This window comes from Ischnura elegans, chromosome 13, assembly GCF_921293095.1.
Source record: "Ischnura elegans chromosome 13, ioIscEleg1.1, whole genome shotgun sequence".
Lineage (NCBI taxonomy): Eukaryota > Metazoa > Arthropoda > Insecta > Odonata > Coenagrionidae > Ischnura > Ischnura elegans.
Window position 1 is genome coordinate 10991308 of NC_060258.1, and position 20752 is coordinate 11012059.

General features: G+C 39.8%; 1 protein-coding gene across 1 annotated transcript in view; it reads right to left on the bottom strand.

The window, feature by feature from the left end:
• The window catches only part of LOC124169986, a 37026-nt gene extending 16866 nt beyond the window's left edge, over window positions 1-20160 (bottom strand). The window contains exons 1-3 of the mRNA XM_046548678.1: window positions 20060-20160; window positions 11376-11562; window positions 6487-6625 (exon numbers count right to left, since the gene is read on the bottom strand). Of these exons, the coding sequence (XP_046404634.1) occupies window positions 6487-6625; window positions 11376-11562; window positions 20060-20083 (350 nt within the window). The 5' untranslated portion in view covers window positions 20084-20160. The remainder of the gene's footprint in view (window positions 1-6486; window positions 6626-11375; window positions 11563-20059) is intronic.
• Between the last annotated feature and the right edge of the window lie 592 nt (window positions 20161-20752).

Sequence of the window (20752 nt, forward strand, 5' to 3'; positions counted from 1 at the left end):
CGTGGTCCCGTGCAACAGAAGTCTGCAACGCAACTGCAACCACGGGCCCACGGTTGCATGTGACTGGTTTCAGACTGTTTTGAGATCGTCAAAAACCAGTCGCGTAGTGTGCGCCTCCCCACTCAAATACATTGTCGAGGTCACAAAACAGTTGCGCGCGCAACTGGTTTGCAACGGTAGTTGTAAAACAGTCACACCGTGTGCGCTGGGCCTAATAGTGAGTCTGCTGTATTAGAATAAAATTTATTGAATACAACTTTTATTCCTGCACTCTCATAGCAAACAAGGTTTTTTTTCTTCCCACCAAGAGCTGTGTGGGGTAACTCAGTAACTCCACACAGCAGTTGGCCTAAGTAGAGACTAATAATATAGTGGTTGAGCTCAAATACAAAAAACATCAAAGAGACGAAATAAAAAAATCAAATAAAATCAACGGTATTTGGGATTACTGAGTTACCCCGCACAGTCACCAAAGTCACAGTTTTGATGTGGTTTATAGAACCATGTTTTTGACGCAAAATTTTCTAAAATCTTATGAAACATATGAGTTTAGAGAATTTCCAATATTTCCCTTAGGACAGTTTTCAATTAGTTTTTGGAATCCCCATGACTTCTTTAGTAAACCTGCAAATTTTCATAAGAATCGGATGAAAACTATGGCTGAGACAAATTATTTCCCTCTGGAGGTACAAGTGCCTCTGGAGACCGCATTCATTGAAAAACTGCAGTTTCACCCAAACTTCAAATGGTCGTGAAAAAAAAACTATTAGAGATAGCCAAGAAATACAGTGGAACCTCGATCTGTCGTTTTTCAGGGGGATGGATGAAAAGAACGATGAATGCGGGAAAACGATCAATGCGGGAATGTTCGTGCGGGTTGCCTATGTCACAGGATACGCTGGATTTTTGCAAATTATGACATTCATTAATGGATTCAAACGAGATTTCAGTTGATTACAGAAATATTATTACTTTATCGAAACACTTAGGTCATATTGTTGATTCGACTTATCTCTCTTTCTAAAATCCTAAAGGAACAAAGCCGACTTGCTAAAAAATGTTTGCACTCCACTCGGAATTTTCACGGCTATTATGAATTTCTGTCTGATGTAAAAATTCTTATCTATCAAATGCCATTTCAAGTACACGTATTTACGAGAGAAATGTGCGTGTTATGCCTCAAACAACTGATTTCGCCGTCGCAGTGATTGGTTATGAAATGGATCAAGAAGGCCAAAAATAGTTTATTATTTGAGATGTTCCTTTCTAGCAATTTAATTTTTGATATGATTGAGGCAATGTGGCGTTAATCGTCAGCGGCACGCCCACCTGATCCTCGGCTTCATCCCACTAATTGTTTTCACCAGGGATCTCGCTCTACCCCCACCCCTGCCGCCATGTGCTACCGGACATACCGAGACGTTCTTCAATATTCACGTATTTCTAGCCCGGATTCTTTTCTCCATCATCAATTATTTTCAGTCCATCTTTTAAAGTTCTCACCTGTGTCTTCGGAAGGGCCACGGTCCGAAGACGAATAAGAATAAAACTAATAAAAATGAAACCGGACTCCATTGAACCCACGCGGAAAAAACTCGTTAGTTTTAAGTCAACCCACCCCGGAAAGTATGGAACCACTCGTACGAGGTGAAGTTCGGCACTAATTTGGGTTGCTATCCCATACGGCGTAGGCAGAGCTTACTGCAGAGGGTGAAGCATGACCATATGACTGCGCAATGAAATTTTTTATCCTATAGAGAAGGCAACTTACCCACTCATTTCTAACAATAAGTAGCGTAGCCCTAGATGAGCAGATGAATTCAGATTGCTAGTAGAGAGAAACAAAATATCCTGAGAAGACATCGCTTCGTTAACAACTCAGACAAGTGAGACTTGTAGCATAACTCGTAAATTGTAACCAGACGAAAAACAATTGCATCAACTGCCGTGAAGCTCACTATCAGCTACGAGGATATCGTTATTCGCCAGAAATCACCATCGTATTATTCCAAATATTTCCTTGCTTAAAATGCTTAAATAACGTCAGAAATATGTCGTGTTTGGTATCAATCTTTACTAAATTACGTGCACATCACTAATATCTCAAAATAATAAAAGTATAATACCAATTGCCGAAATTCATTTTTAAATACCTTTTGGGCTAATAGGTGATTCATGCAGCAGTTGACCTCCACCTTTGAAGCGAGTCGGCTAAAAAAAGTCAGCGGTCGAGGGAGGGGGTGGCGTGAAAAAGGTTTCTTTTGTTCTCGAGTAACTTTATATTTTCTTTCGAAGCTAAGGTCGTCGTAATACGATCCCTGCTTGAGCTGGGACCTTTTTTTTTTATTTCGGAGAAGAAGAAAGCTTCAACCGGGGGGGAGGCGATCGCCTCGAGTGCTGAATGGAGGGGGTTACCGGATCTTGGGAAATCGCTAATGTAACCATCCCACGGCACTCTGCTTCTCCCTATCGCATTTCAATCTCCTGGGGAAGATTCAAACTATGTCTGTCATTATTAGCCATAAATAACACGTTGTAAACACTTCGTCTCATTTACGTCAAACGATAGATGCGGGAAAATTATACGCCGGGACCGCGATCTTCAAACGGTAAATGCGGGAGAACGATACTTCGGGGAACGATAGATGCGGGAAAAAATTACATTGTCTTTATGGAACATAATTTGGGACCAGGAGCGGCGAACGATGAATGCGGGAAAACGATGAATGCGGGAACGATAAATCGGGGTTCCACTGTATTTTACACTGTTTTATTCCAACATGGAAGGACGAAAATTGGCAAGTTTCATCAAAATCCGAGTCGGTGGGTGTCATGCCTGGATGAACTGACATGGAATGACACCCCTATCAAACAAAGGAAAGTTTCCAACCTTAGCCAGTTTTAATAGGTGATTATTAAGACATGTTTCCCTGAGCTCAGTGCCTCATGCATGCATTGGTAATCTCAGACGATGTACAACTCCTATCTACTTGTATAGAAACTAGGTCCCTGTGACGTCTCGTGGAGTGGAATCGCATGGGCGCCAATCTTGCCTTTTTCAAATGAGGATAAAATTGACCGTGGCCATTCGTCTAAACCGGTATTTCAAAAACCAAATAATTTGAATATCATGAATACACTAACGGAGAGTAACAATAGCAATCAATGCCTTTCATTTTCTTTGATGAAGGAAACTTCCCTATTTAGGTAAGGTATGTTTTTCTACAATACCTAAAAGAAACGATCATACTAACTTCGTTATTACAAACCTTTGAGTTTTGGTCCTGTGAAATTCGTAATAACGAGAGTTTACCGTACCATGCTCAGTTTTAAAACTTGGTTCCCACTCTAACTAAATTATAAAATTCACATTTTTTTTCCAGGTTTTCACGGTCTAAATTGTATCAAATTCACGGTCTGCTGACGGGCCATTTTAGAAATAAATATTGATCACATAAAAAACACAGACCGCACATTAACTAAATACAATAGAATCCTGATTCAAGGTTTTTCAGGGGGGACAAAATATAAAACACTAAATGCGGAAAAACACTAAATGAGGACCTGCCATTTTTTTCAGTTTTTAGGGTCTGTAATGATTGGAATGGCTTTTTATGAATAAAAAATATTATTTTAAGTAACTAAAAGTTGCTGCATGCAGCAACAAATTCATTGATTAAATATTATTTGCCGAATTAAGGTTGGATAATACTTTTCAGGAATCAGCTAAAAAAATGGGTAGTAAAAATAAGTAATGAGAAGATGACAATTGTTTCAATGAAATATTTTAAGAAAATTATAATATTCATCAACTTAAAAGCATTCCCACACAGATTATTATTATGGACATTAGTGATTCCATTTTACGAATATTTCAGAGGCCCCGAAGAAAATTTAAAATTTTTTCTGTAAAAGTGACATGTAGGTGACTATAGCATTTCTAATATAATAAAAAAGGCGTAAATAGGTACTCGAAAAAATTGTCATAGCATCAATGAAGATGAGTGAAATAAAGGGACAGCAGAAGATCGCTAATCCCGAATTCTAAACTACCGAATATCTACGAAAAGGGAGATTTACTGGAATTTTGCCAATTTAACGTTTTCTGTTGCCTCGGCAAAACGAGCGATTTATGAGCCTCCTGTGTGCACATTTTGGATTTCGAGGTCATCCAAAAATGGAGAATCTTTTTTCTAGTATGTGTACAAGTCGATGGTGATTCAACTCGATGATAACACCAGATTCGTTGTCATATCCGCGGCCTCATACAGTACGAATGGAGCCGGGAGAAGTTGCTTAGGTACGCGGCGCGCTGATCACCTTGACTCCGACTCACCGTTTCTCGGCAGCTTTTAATAAAATTTGGTTGGATCTTGAATAACGATTAGCTAAACTCTGTTAAGTGAAAAGTTTTAATCTTCAATAGAACTGGATTTCATCTGAAAAATTTTCAGTGCCTCCGGAGTTTGGCAAGTTATGATGTCGAAGTCAACCACCAAGGGATTCCTGCTGGATTTTCGTATTTTTATGCACTCATCTATTTTACCTTGATTATGCGGTGATTTTTTTCCAGCATGAGCGATTTATTTAGAGTCATGGACCGTGAAAGTTCGTCAAAACTCCGATTGTCATTCTCTTTTGACATTAATTAGCACCAGATAAATATCTTTGAATCGGCAGCGATATCAACCAGCCGCATGTCGGTATATGCATATAGCCCATGGGCTCCGGGATATCTAAATTACGATGTAAAATAATGTTGTTCCGTTAGGAAAGAATGCTTTTACTCACGATCATGACAGAGGAAACACTTCCTCGGTTCTTTCGCTGTTCCTCCGTGGAAACTGACCTTGGAATGGATTATAAAAAGAATCTTCTGGTGAACTGCGCAAATGATATTGGGCCTCTTTTGAAAAGAGAAAGTAGCCGACTGGAAAAATATTGGGCTAAAAATGGACTACCCGTAGAGAGTAGAGTTTAAAGGGGCATAAGCCGTCAATTGAAAACATTTCGAGGAAACCATCATTGTAGCGGCCCTCGGAGTATAACTCGTGTCATCAGACGTCACGTATCATCGAAGTTCACGAAGTGAAGGATAAGGTAGTTAGAGGTTATTAAGGGATGAATTTGCTCCATTAGATTGGATCTGATACAAAAAGTGTCTGGTGTTTGGATCAGAAGGAGAGCGAAACATTACGAGAAGACAAATCACCTAGCTTGCGAGTTGAAGGTCGACCCAGCGCTGCATTCGCGGAAGAAAGCAGTTGAAGAAGCGTTCCCCAGTAGATTCTATTGACTCTTGGTAAACTTTCATGAGACTCTTCTTGTTGATGAGCAGAAATTCGAAGATTTGGATAATCATTTGCATGAGTCGTCATGAAAAAACGTTAAATCGGGCAAAAACATCTTGTGCGGGAAAAATTTTTACGACCATAAATGCGGAAACACTAAATACGGATAATTTTTACATTGCCCTAATAGGGAATGAATAGGGACCCTAAAAAATAAACGCTAAATGCGGAAAAACGTTAAATGCGAAGACGTTAAATCCGGATCCGACTGTATATATCAAACGCAATAAACGCCAGGAATACAAACGCAGCAACGATAGTGCTCTCATGACGTCGCCTATCGTTAGCAAAATTCAGGTCTGGCTAAAGGTTGTGAGTGGGAAAATGGAAGGCAGGCAGGGAAGTGAAGAGGCGTTTGATTTCTCGCCAGGGTTAATGATCACTTTGGTCAAAGGTCTCCCAATCACAGCCTTAAGGTCTGTGCGTCGTCATGGCACAAGGACCAATAATTGCGCTTCGAATATATGTGTGCAGATAATACAATCATAACAACATATAATAGAAATTGAAACAAAGAGATAGAAACATAAATGCAGGACGATGACACACTGTGGCGTGGAGATGGAATGAAGGCCGAAAACACATGGAAAAAAGTTCACCTGAACCGGGAATCGAACCACGGACCTTCTGCTTTCCGGGCAGATGCTCAGACCACCGAGCTATCCAGGCTAATCTAATCTCCAGTGTTTTCGGCGGGGGTTTATACAACCAAATCCCCCGAGGTCTAGCTCTATGATTTGGCCAAGAGATGGCTCTGGGCGTAGGTCCCGCCACGAACGAAGAATTCAATGCGGACAGAAGAAGAAATGGAATTAAAGATGGTCACAATCACACACACAGTAGGATAGATGTAGCACATGCGTTTCGGGGAACGCTGATCCCAAGAAGAGGAAACGAACCATCGAGGTCATGAACATTTCAAATTCACATTCACACAAGTCGATAATAAATGTGTGGACAGTGTATGCGCGTGACTGGCCTTGAAATACGATCGACACATCAATTTTTATTTTGTTCCATCAATCGTAGACCTAAAATCAAGTATGAGAGGTTTTTACACAACTGCTGTAGGAAAATAAGGAACATTGAGACATGAAACAGGCTTGACTGAAAGCAACATACACTCTTCACTTACCATGCAATGCAGAAGTCAAATACTTGGAGACAGAAGTACGGCATGAGGTACGACGGCTTATTCCTCACGGCACCGTAGACCATCAGCACCGTGATGATGAAAGTGCAGAAGGTGACCACTATGCGAACATTGTGAACATCTGTGGAAAGACACAAACTTCAATCCTCTGAATTCAACTAGTGGCTACAACCCCATTCACAACGACTCAACCCTTTTGGAGATGGTGGACTGCAGAAATGGAAGATTTCTATCTCCCAAAATATGCATAAATATTTTTGTGTAGACTTTCGCGGTGTGGTCAGTATAGAGCGTGGAGGTTATTGGGGTTACTACCGCATGGATTCATCTCTGCAGACGACAGTTCCCTCGGATCATTAGGGAAGCTATAGGGATAATGAAGACACCGAATAACCTCAATAGGAAGGACGGATACCAGCACATCCCTAACACATGGGGATGAGTCCTCAAGAGTAAGCCAGGAGAGACAGGAGCCGGGAGATGCGGACCAATGAGAAGCCACCCGGGCCTCCTGAACCAGCCAATGAGAAAACACCGGCCTCCGACGGGGTGTATAAGAGACCGGCTATCTCCACTTCATTGACCTGAATAAGCCTGCTGCAATGCTGACGAAACTGTCGTCTGCAGAGGTGAATCTACGCGGTAGTAACCCTGAAAACCTTCATGCTCTATGCATATTATATGTATGTCGTTGTGTGACCTCTCAGGCTAAGTATCTCTCGGGATTTGTACCTGTCACTTTTAAAAACGACTACACCTTCCTCTTTGTTGAAAACATCCTTGTTTCTCCTTCCAATTTATAATGGCACAGTGGAGATGCTATCGTCAAGTTATTGACTTAGGCTCAGAATAAAGGAGAGTTTGAGCTGGGGAAGAAGGTAGCAGAGAGGCAAGATCATCAATGTACAAGTTAAACAGGTAAGGACCAAGGACACTCCCCAGAGGAACCCCAGATGTCAGAGGAGACCAAGGAGAAGATAAACAAGAAAGAATAACCCTTTGAGTTCAGTTGCTAAGGAAGCTAGTCAGGAGACTTTTGAGACTACCAGAAACATTAAATAGTTCAACTAATTTGTGGGGGAAGAGGAGGAGGATTGATAGAGTCAATAGCTTTGGAAAAATCCAGGAAAATGGTGTCTAACTGTGATTTATTATTAATTGAGTTTATGGCATTATGCTGAAAAACGGATAAGTTGGTCATGCATGAGCGGCCCGGAAGAATACCATGTTGATTGACAGAGAGATGAGGGGAGGTGAAGAAGTAGTCGATATAAGATTATTCTTTCACAAACAGAAGAGAGAACTGGAAGTAAGGAGATAGGTTTGATGCCTTCCCTATATAACAGCTTGGTGGATATGCTATTGGCAATAAGTTACTGACTTAAGCACTTAATCATCAGACGAGACTGGTCTCTCATCTTTCGTCAGTGGTGAGTCACAATGCAGCCATCAGTGGGAGTCAAAGTGCCCGTGCCACCAAAGCGCATCGCTATCCACCCATGCTGTCACCAGCGGCTCCTACCCTTCCCGAGCCTTTGGTAATATCCAAAAATTATGGCTATTCTAGACAGATTCATTACTTGATATTTGTTCTTTGGATTGATTTGCAATTGGGATATTAACCCTTAGCCAGTGACGTGCAATTCTTGTTACACTACCAGTGACGTGCGGTCTGGGAGACCGCAATAGATCAAAAATTCACAAAATATTGCTACGCCATTTTTATTGTTTTGTTTAATTTTTATTTGAATGCTTAACTATTTTAAAACTTTTATTAAAATGTTTACACTCCCAATAAGAACCAATTTGTCATAAAAAATTGCGATCTGAAGCAGGATAAAATAAAATGATGCCAAAAACACTCGAGTTATAATATTATATTTATGTATCAATATTTTTGCCAGATTCAAAAAAGGCCTTAAATGTTAAAGTTGGAAGGCGAAGTAGTAAGTGGCCATGAAATATATCCTGCTTATTCCTTCTCTCGATGCATTCTTAGTAAGTGACGTGCGGTCTCACAGACCGCTAATCGAGTTCAATTGCAAATTTACAGAAATTAATAAAAGGAACGTTAAATTTTAAGAGTGGGATGTCCTTGTTATGCAAAAATATGAAGCTAACGAGAATTATAGATATTTTGAAATCTTAATTTTGGAAATATTCACAATTTTAGAAACACAGCGGTCTCTCAGACGCTAAGAGTAAAATCACCGGTTAAGAGTAAAATGGAAATAAACTTTGTTAATACATAGAGTGCAACCTCGATAAAATGAGACCCCACGGTGCTCAAATAAACACTCGCTATAGCGAATAGTCTCTTTACCTGAGGTGGAACAAATAACAGCCAATATAACTATTGTGAACACTTACACGGGAACAGGATTGGTGCAGGGACAGAGAAATTTCTATCCGATAAACGTAAGCATAAATCCAGACGAGAGGCGAAGTTGTTTTGCATCACTTCCTTCCTCACTTTAATGAAAACTATTCAAACAATTTATAAGCGCCGTACTGAAAAAAAATCATGCAAGGCATTGATTTGTCAATCATTATGCCAATGCACAACCGAGGAAGCCAATTTTCTAAGTACTTAATCAGTGCATTGACGTGATCATTCTCTTATTTTGATATTTTCCACTGAAAATGTTTTTTGTGAGACTTTTGTTATACAGTGGAACTTGGTTAGTACATTACTCATTTGGACGACGATTTCTTGCGGTCCCGGTACCATCCAAGTGAAATGCAGGTAAAACTATTCGGTAGGTACGCTTGAAATAGTAGTGCTTTCCTGGGTAGCATGCACAATTGCTGGCCATGAAGCAACCTGCAAGTCGTTTCCAAGTGTTTTCAGAGCGTGTAAACCTTCAAATTCATTAGTTACTAAGTTATTCTCATTCCCAATTGACCTTCTTACATTCACCCCACATCTCTCTTTCTAAGACCCCAATGCATCCAAATGCATTTCTCAACGCGAAGAGCACGCACGTCGTTACTTGACATGTATTGCGGGAGCAGACGATGCTTTGGATTGCCATGCTAAACTTAACGCAAAGATACTCTATCTCGGTTTAAGAAATAGAAAGCAGGCTACATTGAACAATTTTATAAAGAGACTTTCAACTGTAGAATTCACAAATTTGCTTATAATGATCTTTAAATGCTTATTAATCATCACATTAATATCGATGTATCTATCAACATATTCATTGATATGGGTTCATTTCAAGCACAAATGGGTACGGCTGTTGCCGGAATTGATGGTATAGAAAATGTGGCACAATTTTTATGATTTTTTCTATTGGTATTCACATCATTTTCTATGAGTAATCTCTGAGAAAGAAGAAATGTCCCAACTAAACTTGTCCTATTAAAACATATACGACAGATCACGGGAGGAGGATGACTTTTTTAGCAGTTGCTTCTGGGAAATCTATGAAGAAATTGTTATTTTCGTTCACATGGTTTTAATTTGGCAGTTTAGCACTAATTTTCTTGATTTTAAACGTGAAAAGAGTTCAGGAAGGTGATCCTACGAGAATTTCAGGCATAAATTGTAGTTGAAAAAAAATCAATGATACTGATCATAATTTCCTATTACTGATCATGGTAGCTTAGGCTCTTTGGGGTCTTCCTATTTTGTAAATATTCAAATTTGCATTATTTCTGACGTTTGGAAACATTTTTAGTTGGTTATTCAACCGGAACAAATAAGGTAAACATGTATGCCTGCGGAGAATCTTAGTAATTATCATATGTAATCTTGGTATACATAAAAGGTCATGTCACACTTAGACTCTAAATAGTCAGATTTTAGACTTATATCATTTTTAGTGCTCCTAGGGTACCTTTAAGTCACTTGATTTACAGAAATAACCGCTGATTATGAATATAATGTGACGGCTCAGACAGGGGTTGATAAGGTAGTGGTTTAATGTAGTTGAGAGGTTGTGATCTTGTCATGTGTGCATGGCGTCACGGTGAATGGTGGCGTGTATGGCATCCTACCTCTTTCTGTACTCTATCTCTGTTTAAGAAATAGAAAGCAGGCTACATTGAACAATTTTTTTTAAGAGAATTTCAACTGTGGAATATAAAAATCTCCTTATAATAATCTTTAACCCGCTAACGCCTGAATTAAAAAGTTTTTGCAAGTTTTGTGGCAATCGTTTACCTAAATGTCAATGAAACTCATTAGTGCCAAATTCAAAGTCATTAGGTGCAAAATTTATTCTTTCACCCCTAAGAGTTACACCTAGCGGTACCATATGGTACCACCAACATATTGTGCATCATAAAATCCCAGATATAAGGCTCATATCAAATAATCATACTTTATACTAGATATACAGGCTACAAAAATCATAATTACATAATAAAACCTTTGCATTAGCAATACATAGGGTGTAACTAAATAAAATAAAAAAATGCTTGCTCTAAAAAATTCTGTTTATTTTTTGGGCTAGTTGATAATTCTCAAATTTCAAACTGCTCTAAATGCGTTAAATACAGTTTTAAAATACCAAAATTTTCAGAAAATATCATTTGAAATGTTCTCAGCAATTTAAAACTCTCAAAAACCCAAATAAATTACGATAAAAAATAAGAAAGTTACATTTAACACTGCACTACCAGCTGATACCATTTGGTACCATTAGGCGTGAACGGGTTTAGTGCCTTATTAATCATCATATCAATCAATATATTCATCGATATGGGTTCATTCCGAGCATGAATGTGTATGGCTGTTGCTGGGAATAATGGTAAGAAAATGCAGCACAATTTTTATGATTTTTTAAGACAACCGATTAATATACTGAGGGTCATCGTCATTTTCCACGAGTAACCTCTGAGAAAGAAGGAACTGCACTTGCCCTTTTTGTCCTGTCTGTTGAGGTAGCCGTTGTACCCAGCAGAGTAGGAGTCGTACTTCATGGGAAGCGATTGCCTCTCGCCAGACTCCGTCCAGCGGTTCCCCTCCTCCGAGCTGCCACCCTCTGCCTTCAGCAGCGGCTCCGTCACCGTCTCAACCCCACGAACCACTATTTGCTCCCTGATTATCTGCAGAAGACATTAGAGAATCATGATCTTGTTTTTTCCCGGCGTATGATGCTGGTGAGGTCTTCTTTGGGTTTCCAGCCGAGTGAGTTTAAACCTTTCACTGCCAACGGGTCGATACTGTTTGATACATTTCTTGCGAAATTCGTCCAACTCTAATCTTTTTTATGCAGTGGATGGTATTAACATAAAGGCAACAGACGAAGTGAAGTACCTGGGAATTACGATAACCTCGAACCTCACATGAGGAACACATATAAAGAATATTTGCGGCATAGCCCTGAAGAAATTAGGATTTGTCAAGCGTATTGTGGGAAGATTTTCGGATGAGAAAGTTAAAGAAAGGTGCTATTTCACTCTCGTCCGACCGCACCTTGAATATGCAGCGAGCGTATGTGATCCGGTGCAGAAAGACTTAATCCGCAAACTGAATAAAATACAAAGGAAGGCTGCACGTTTCGTCAAAAACTGTTACGGGCGTACAGTGTTACCCAGATGTTAAGCGAATTAGGTTGGGAGCCATTGGAGACTCGGAGGCTGCGCGCTAGGCTTAGATTGCTTGAACAATTGAGAATGGATATCTTTAAGAGAGATGCAGAGAACAAAATATTAGAGCCACACCATATTTCCAGGTCCGATAGAAGCGATAAATTAAGAGAGATGTTTTGCCGAACGGATAGATATGCGAATTCGTTTTTCCCCCGAACAATGAAGGACTTTAATAAACGCTAGTCCCAACCTCGTTTGAGCACTTTTTTTTTATTTAGCTGTAACCAGCTGTTGTCCTAACACCCCCTGCCACACGCCTTTTAGGCGGCTTGCAGGGTATTTTGTAGATATGTCGGCATTCACTGTTTGAGCGATAACTGCCACTGGGGGCCAACTAATTTCACTCTTCTTTCATGATTGTGGCCTTTTCAATGGCTGCAATTTATGCAAACCCCCATACTCTATCTATGGTTAGAAGATATAAATACAGTAGATTCCGTTTAATGGGTCCACTTGGGGCAGCCACTTAAAAGGGGCAGATCTTGAAGAGCAGAACCCAATAGAGGAATATCCCAGAGTATTCTCCGCTTAATTGGTACAGCATGCCCCTTTATTGGACCATGAGTCGGCGACATAGACTCTATACTCGCGACGAAATTGAAATTTTTTGTTTTCAGATTACTATTTTTTATATTTTACTCCTTTGATTTGCTCTTATTTTCCACAAATGTTCCTATTCATGCCCTATTTTGAAAGCTCTTGTTTGTTCCATCCGCAAGAGGATAGGACTTTTCTTTAATAGGACTTGGTGAAAGACATTCATTCCGCGTGGTCCGAGGCTGTGAAAAATATTTATAACTAAATTGTTATAATTCTTAAAAATTATAATAAATTAACTAACCTCGCTGACTTATTAGTCACATTAATAGTTTAATGAACTTATGTTGCATTATAAACATTCTTTAGTCTTCTTTCTATCATTTCAACGTTTTTTTTATGCCCATCCACAGGATGGTTTTCGTAATTGGGGCAGCCGCTTGATTGGGGCAAAGTGCTAAAGTCCCGATAAGTACCAATTAACCGGAATCTACTGTATATATCTTAAGAATTGGGAAAAAATCTGCATGTATTAAATAGCTGAAATTTTTTAAATCTGAAATGTTGCGAATTCCGGAAAATATCCTCGGCAGTCTTCGAATATCTCACCTCAAATGAGCTGCCAGTAAAAGAGTTAATTTTTATTTATTTATCTCAATTACTCCCGAAAACAGCACAAGGAGGCCTTTACATCGGGAGCTCAAATAATAAACAACAGAAGATCACTCGTACACCCATGTCCTAGACGGGGCAACCTATCCGGGCATGACTCGAACCCGTGATCTTCGGTATGGTCGGCGTGGACTTATCCCCTCCGCCACAGAGGCCTACATAGTAGGCCAATGTTTCGATGGCTGCCTCTAATAGACATTCTTTGAACCATAGATTTTGTCAAATAAACTTCAAGTTTCATTTTTATTAACTATAAAAACATGTATTCACCCTTTGATATTATCCACTATTACACATTTTCATAAAATTCGTCTCCATAGCAGTTTGATTCTGAAATCAGCCTGATTTTTTGCAAAATTTTTAACTTTAGGGCACGGACGGCAGTGGTTAATATAGTCCAATTTGAAAAAGATATTATGTGCAAGATCCTTACATCATTTCGCAACTTGCCCACATAGGGCAAATTTGATGAGGGAAAAAAACCTATTTTCGGCCCACCCTAATGGAGAGTTTACTAACGTTGCAGTTGTCGTTCTTGTTGCGGTTGTCTGTTGTTGTTGCGATTCCCTGTTCTACACGTCACCAGACAACTCTCGGAGGCCAGACTGTAATTCTATGTCTTGCAGGGAAATTTGACAAAATTTTAATCTCACCTGATTACTACGATACATGAGAAATTTAAAAAACCCAAAAATTACTTCAACGCTTCCAAATAATATTATATTTCTGTTGAGGATGAGTCTGTTCTTAAATTTTTTCGGTTCTCAATACCGGTCCGGTTCTCCCCAATCGGTTCTCAGTTCTCGATACTCCGTTCCAAGCATGAACTCTCCTTACTATCAGAATTAATGGCAAATTTAAACATACAACCACAATAAGTGAATGAAAATAATTTCACTAAATACGTAAATTAACATGAGAGCTCTGTTAAAAAATCCTTAAATCTACTCCGTAATTTTATTTGCCAAGCAAAACATTTTAAATAACACATTGTTAAAGAACACATGATCGACCAATATGTCACATTGCATCAGGCAGCCACCGGTTCTTTCTCCAGGTTTTTATTTTAAAAATTCATCATTTTAACCCCATTCGGGTCTAATCTATTGTTAATAAACTGAAATATTGCCTGCAGTCCTGAAAAAATATGCTTGGAGCGCAGTTTACATACTGCATAGCATCTTGATCAATAGGGAAACTCCTCCAACTTCTGACAACATCATCCGTTAATTTGTTGTAACTTGCGAGTCAGTTCAAAATATATTCTGTATTCTGCAACGTAGGTTAAATAGTAACTGCAATTGACAACTTATTTGCATGCTCCACTGTCACAGTTCTTATAACCTCAACAATAAACTGCTCAACATGCCGGGTAGAGCAATACCATGGATAAACTGGGCAGCCATAAGCTAACGCAAAATTGTGAGGCAGTGTTGCATTCTGCTGGACAACCAAAGTGTTCGATGCCTTGTATAGGTTTATCAACTTACGAACAAGCTAACGGAATGCATCTTGTTTAAAGTATACCGGTACTAGCCGCGGTGATAACTTTTACGGGAGTCACCCGCAATGCACAATCGTGTGAAAGATCCACAGAGAAAAAAATCATTCGCCTTAAGCGGGATTTGAACCCGGATCCCCCGATTTCCGGTCGAGTGTCCAAAAAATATCCACAGGGAAGAATGACGCCTCGGTAGCTTAACAGGCTAAAGCACAATCCGGGTTCGAATCCCGGTCAAGGCGAATGATGTTTTCTCTGTGGATCTTTCGCAGGAATGCATCTTTTTCGTGCATCAACGAATTACATTATGATTCAAATGTGAGACCACTTTCAGACGAAACGATTTTCCGCCGGTCGCCATTCATGGCACGGCACACGGCATTGTAGAGAGTCGTCTCTGGTCGTCTGGTCTGAAAGCCACCTGAATTTCATGAGAATGGCTTCCACCGGAAAAGCGTTTTGCCTTAAAGCGGACTCAATGTAGCATTTCACGGCACACTGCTGGGCCAAATGGGCGAAGTGCCGTCAAAGGCGTGATTTGACTCGTTTGAAGACGTCCATGAAGTCCGATGGTAATTTGAAAGAACGCGCCTTGCCATGGCAGCAAAACGTAGCAAAAAGTCAGCTTGTTTAAAGGGTGGCCATGGCTACAGAAATGTTACAATGTTAGCAAGAGCGACAAACTGATAAACACTTAAATGTGCAAGTTAGCGAGCGACTCTCAAAAGAAAAATAACATGGAAGCCATGCAATCAAAAAGTATTATAAGCGTTTTTTAATCTCTTTTTGGCCTTGAATACGTTGCAGACCATATCGGCTTTGGGTGCCAATTTCAAATCCTCACCACCGTTCCGAGCCGGTTCCCAAGTACTGACTTTAAGCGACCAGTTCTCGATAACGGTTCCACAGGCCAAGAACCCGCAGTACCAAGTACCAACCCATCTCTAATTCCTATACTAAGCGGTTCCAGTATCCATGGGATCAACACTGGAGCTTTGTTTCTTAACCCTTTCGAGATGGCGGAGTTTTCGTCTTAGCATGACTGCTGTACTGAGCCCCAAGAGACTCTTCTTTATCGTGGTACGGAGCTTTTTTGCAGGACATTCATTAGGAAGGATCTCGCAGATAATCACACTCTCAGCTCCAACCTTTTACGACCCCTCCCAGTGAGGACTCCGCATTATCACAGACTCCGAGAGTAGTTGTGCTCCCTCCTTTCTGGGTTTACCGCCATACCTGTGGCATCGGTCAACTTCTGTATTGCTTATATGTATTTACCCATCTCTAATTCCTGCATTATCTTACGTTCCTAATTTAAAGTCTTACACTTACAAGGGGAGACCACGAAACTTGCTCCGCCTTTTTCAATGCTGCATTTTTTTTTGGCCTTCGGAATGGTGAACACATCCTAGAACTAGTAGTGGTTCCGTTGAATGGGCCTTAGTTTGGCTGTGATTAATTAATTTAATGCGGTACTTTTCACAAGCCGCCTATAGTTCCATGATATCACACCATTCAACTGGCGGGTCAGGTGGGGAAGTGGGTAGCATTTACGGCTACCACTCGGGGGACCAGGGTACGAGGCCTCGTGATGGCGGTATATTTTGTTGTCTTCATCGTAATCATACGGCGACAACTTTTTATTGCGACAAGCATAGACATGAGACTATTTTTTTATCATCATAATGGCGTTTAGGTATTTAAGCAGTGTCATTTTCAACGCGGATAAGTGAAGGCTCCACTTTCTACTCTCCTCAAAAACATACCGAAAGGTTAACGGGGGGCTAAAACAGTGGCTTTTTTTTGAAGAAATTACATTTGTTGGTGGGCATCTTGTTATTATATAGGATGGGCTACGGAAGATTTTGGGAAGCGGCGAGCACAAGACACATTTGGTGTAATTGTTGCTTTTAACCCTCTAGTGGGCGCTCCAAATCCAGCTTTTCCTGGGACATAGGCAACCCAGACAAACATTCCCGCATTCATCGTTTTTTTCATCCATCCCCCTGAAAAACAATAAATCGAGGTTCCACTGTAATACAAATTCATGCCTGAAACTGCGTATCGAGATCCAAGGACAGGTGGGAGAGAATGAATGCATTAAGTGCACTGAATGTGTTAAGCCCTGCCCCCCTTATCGCCTATCGTTACAATCTGGATAATGCCAACACAGGGTTTCTATCCCCCCTACCCTCACCTCATGGCGCAAATGACCCCAGCAGTTCGTTACCTCCTTCCAAATACCATACCATAGATAATCCAGAACATAAAGGACCTGGGATATTTCAAAATTAAGATTTTTCTTGTGTTCAGATTTTTTTTTTAAGCTAACAATGTAACTAATCTTGCAACTGCCGCAGCAAAATACTGATGTTTACATGATCTTGCTACCATCTGTAGGTCACTGAGCGAAACTGAAAAAAGAGAGGAGCGTAGACCAGAACTTGCTTGTACTTCACATGGTCTTTACAGTCCAGTTTGACGCACTTAGGTAATCTGAATAGGGTGGTTCCCTATTATTTTTTTATTGCTTAAATTGATAGATTATTACTCCTGGAGTGCACATTTCAAGCTTTTAGATTTTTAAATGACGATATCTATTTTTCACCATTAAATGAAAACTGAAAATATTCAGGAGCGCAAAAATGCAACTGCTAAGCATGAATGCTGGGAAAACCCTGTGTGACGTCATTCTGGTTCCCGCTGTCACCATGTGAGGTGACCTTGGGGCGAGGGCATGTGATTCACTGCAATGCAGGCTGCTAGCAGGTAGTTGAGTGCCCTGCTAGCAAGTAGCGAATGGCTTAAATAAGGATTATTAATACCTAGTCAAACAAAGGAAATTTTCCAAGCTTAAGTAATTTTAATAGGTGATTATTAAGACATGTTTCCCTGAGCTCTGTGCCTCATGCATGCATTGGTAATCTCAGACGATGTAAAACTCATATCTACCTGCATAGAAACTACTTAGATCCCTGTGACATCACGTGGAGTGGCATAGCATGACCACCAATCTGGCCTTTTTCAAATGAGGTTAAAATTGACCACTAACATTCGTCTAAACTGGAATTTAAAAACCAAATAATTTGTATATTATGAATACACTAATGGTGGGTAACAAATAGCAATCAATGCCTTTCATTTTCTTCAATGAAGGAAACTACCCTATTTAGGTGAGGAAATTTTTAAACAAACCCACACAACAGTGTGGGGTTGGGTGGAAAGGGTTATAATGTTTACACAATAAAAAAGATTATTCCCATGAAATTTTATCAATAGTGAAATAACATGAATCTACCCGGTATAGCTTCCCTTCAGACATTCTTCAGCGGGTGTTAATAGTGGCGTTCAGCCATTGAGACCAGTAAACAATTATTTGTGGTAGACTACTCCGTTTTTGAAAATGGCTATTACGGCTTCCAGCCGGGTGGTCTCCCTCCATTCTGCCGAAGTTTCGGAACACGAGTCAGGTTCCATCATGAGGGCTAATAGCCCGGATGATGGAACAAATATAATAAATAATACATTTAGAGTATATTTCCTGGGAAAGCATCAGATTTTACTCTGTACTTGCTTTGCTCTACAATGTATCACACGTCACGACCAATTGGTTCAACTATTTCCTTTTCCTGAGTTTGATATTAAACACAAAATTTGAACCTTGAAGATTGAACCATTTTTATTGAAGAGAAAATTAAGGCCCACATGGCTAAGCTATTACATTATGTAATGGTGATGATAAAATCTGTCGAGTGATTCATTTATTAGCTTAATTATTAGCTGGACTGAGTGGCCACACCCCACTTGTGAACATTCAACTCAACAAATCATAAAATGAATGAGTGACAATCAGTGCTGTTCGAGTCTCTCGTCTCCGCAATCGAGACGAGAATTTCATATCTCGGCATTGTTGGGGACTAGACTCTCGGCGTGGCGAGAGTCTCGGCGTGGCGAGAGTCTCGCCTGGATCGAGAGTCTTGACGAAAGTCGAGAAGTCTTGCCCCTTCGAGATTTCTCGACACCGGTCGAGACTCCCGGGCAAGGTGAGAATTTCCCATGAATACCGCATTCAGTCGATGATAAAGTTTACTAAGGTATTCCTTACGACTTTTATGGATATATTCACTTTGTAAAAATATTTTATTTAATGAATCTGCCCTCTGCGTCCATTTTTTTAAGGAGTGTGCACGATGCTAATAGAGTTCCCGACGAGGGATTTGGAAAAAAAATTATTTCCTTTTCCTGACCTCATCATTTAATATAAAATTTGAATCTTGGAGTGTAGGTGTTTAAATTGAAATGTGAATTTCGCCAACGTTTCCGCTTATTTACAAACCACTATCAAGGCTTGAAATGAAATTGAGCATATAATTTTGATGCATGCTAAAGGGTTATATCAATGTTTCTTATTATAGTAATATAAAAAAAAAACATTCACTTTTAAATTAACTAAAAAGAAGAGATCACAGTCTAATTCCACAGAATTTTACATATCTTTTAGCAATGTTTATTCATGGTAAATAAGGTCCATGGTTACCTGTCAATTTTGGTTAATTAAATAATAAAATATGCTTAAGTTGTCAATGTCAATCTTATATTATAAATATTTTTAGTTTTTGTTTGATTGTTTCTGGCTTTACTTTGTGAAAATCCATTCTCAATAACAAAACGTTATTGTACTTTTCCACACGATTTAATTAATACGACCGGTTTCGTAGCAGAGGCGACATCATCATCAGGTACAGAATCCGTTAAAATAACAGTTACTTTGTTCTTGTTTATCTGGTTGCTATTCAACGGATTCTGTACCTGATGATGTCGCCTCTGCGACGAAACCGGTCGTATTAATTAAATCGTGTGGAAAAGTACAATAACGTTTTATTATTAATATATAGGATGCCTTAACATAATCTTTTTTTTAATTATTTTCAATGTCTAAAATAGAAATAGTTTTAATTTATTCGGGGATCTCGAAAAATCTCGAGGGGGCGAGACTTCTCGACTCTTGTCAAGACTCTCGACCAAGACAAGACTCTCGCCATGCTGAGAGTCTCGTCCCGACAATGCCAAGAAATGAAATTCTCCTCTCGACCGCCGAGACTCTCGGGTAGTCAAAGAGTCTGGCACAGCCCTAATAGTGGCACTAAGCCATTGAGACTAGTAAACAATTATTTGTGGCAGAGTACTCAGTTTTTGCTTTGCTCTACTATGAATCACACATCAAGACCAATTGGTACTCACCGATTCCAACTGCTTCATGCCCATATCAATCCTTCTTCCAACTTCAGCATTCTCGCCAAATTCGCTGCTTAACGGAGTCGGGAGCGCTGGGGCCAGATTCATCCTGTCGATGCAATTATTACAATAATATTTATTCCACACACACATACAATTTTAAGCTGTACATGTATAACCCTTTGCCAGATTTGCCAGTACTACGAAAATATTATATTTTCCTTTATCCGGACTAATGATGGGGAGAGTTTGCACGAAACCAGTGTTAAAGTGTAAGGATCAGATGGACCAATTGGATAGATGTGGAGTACGTACTAGATAGGAGTAGTAGATAGGGTACGTGCAGATGTCATCCTCGTTAATGCTTGTGTGACCGTGGAGTCTTAGTCCGTTACCCTGAATTATGTTAATGTTGAATATCTTTTTTTTTTTGACACTTTGATATTTATTGAATTTGAGCTCAACTCAGGAAGCAGTGGTGCACAGTGACGGACCTCGATGCACTTTCTCTGAAAATGGCTCGTCATTTACCCAAGGGCAAAATCCGCATTGTTTTAAACCTTATGCCACTCTGAGCAGACTGATTGTTAAATCGGTCTGCTCATGCTATTCAATGCTATTCATCGAAACCCGGGTTGAGCTATGTAAAAAAGAAGTGGTATTAGTAATACAGTCGGATCCGGATTTAACGTCTTCACA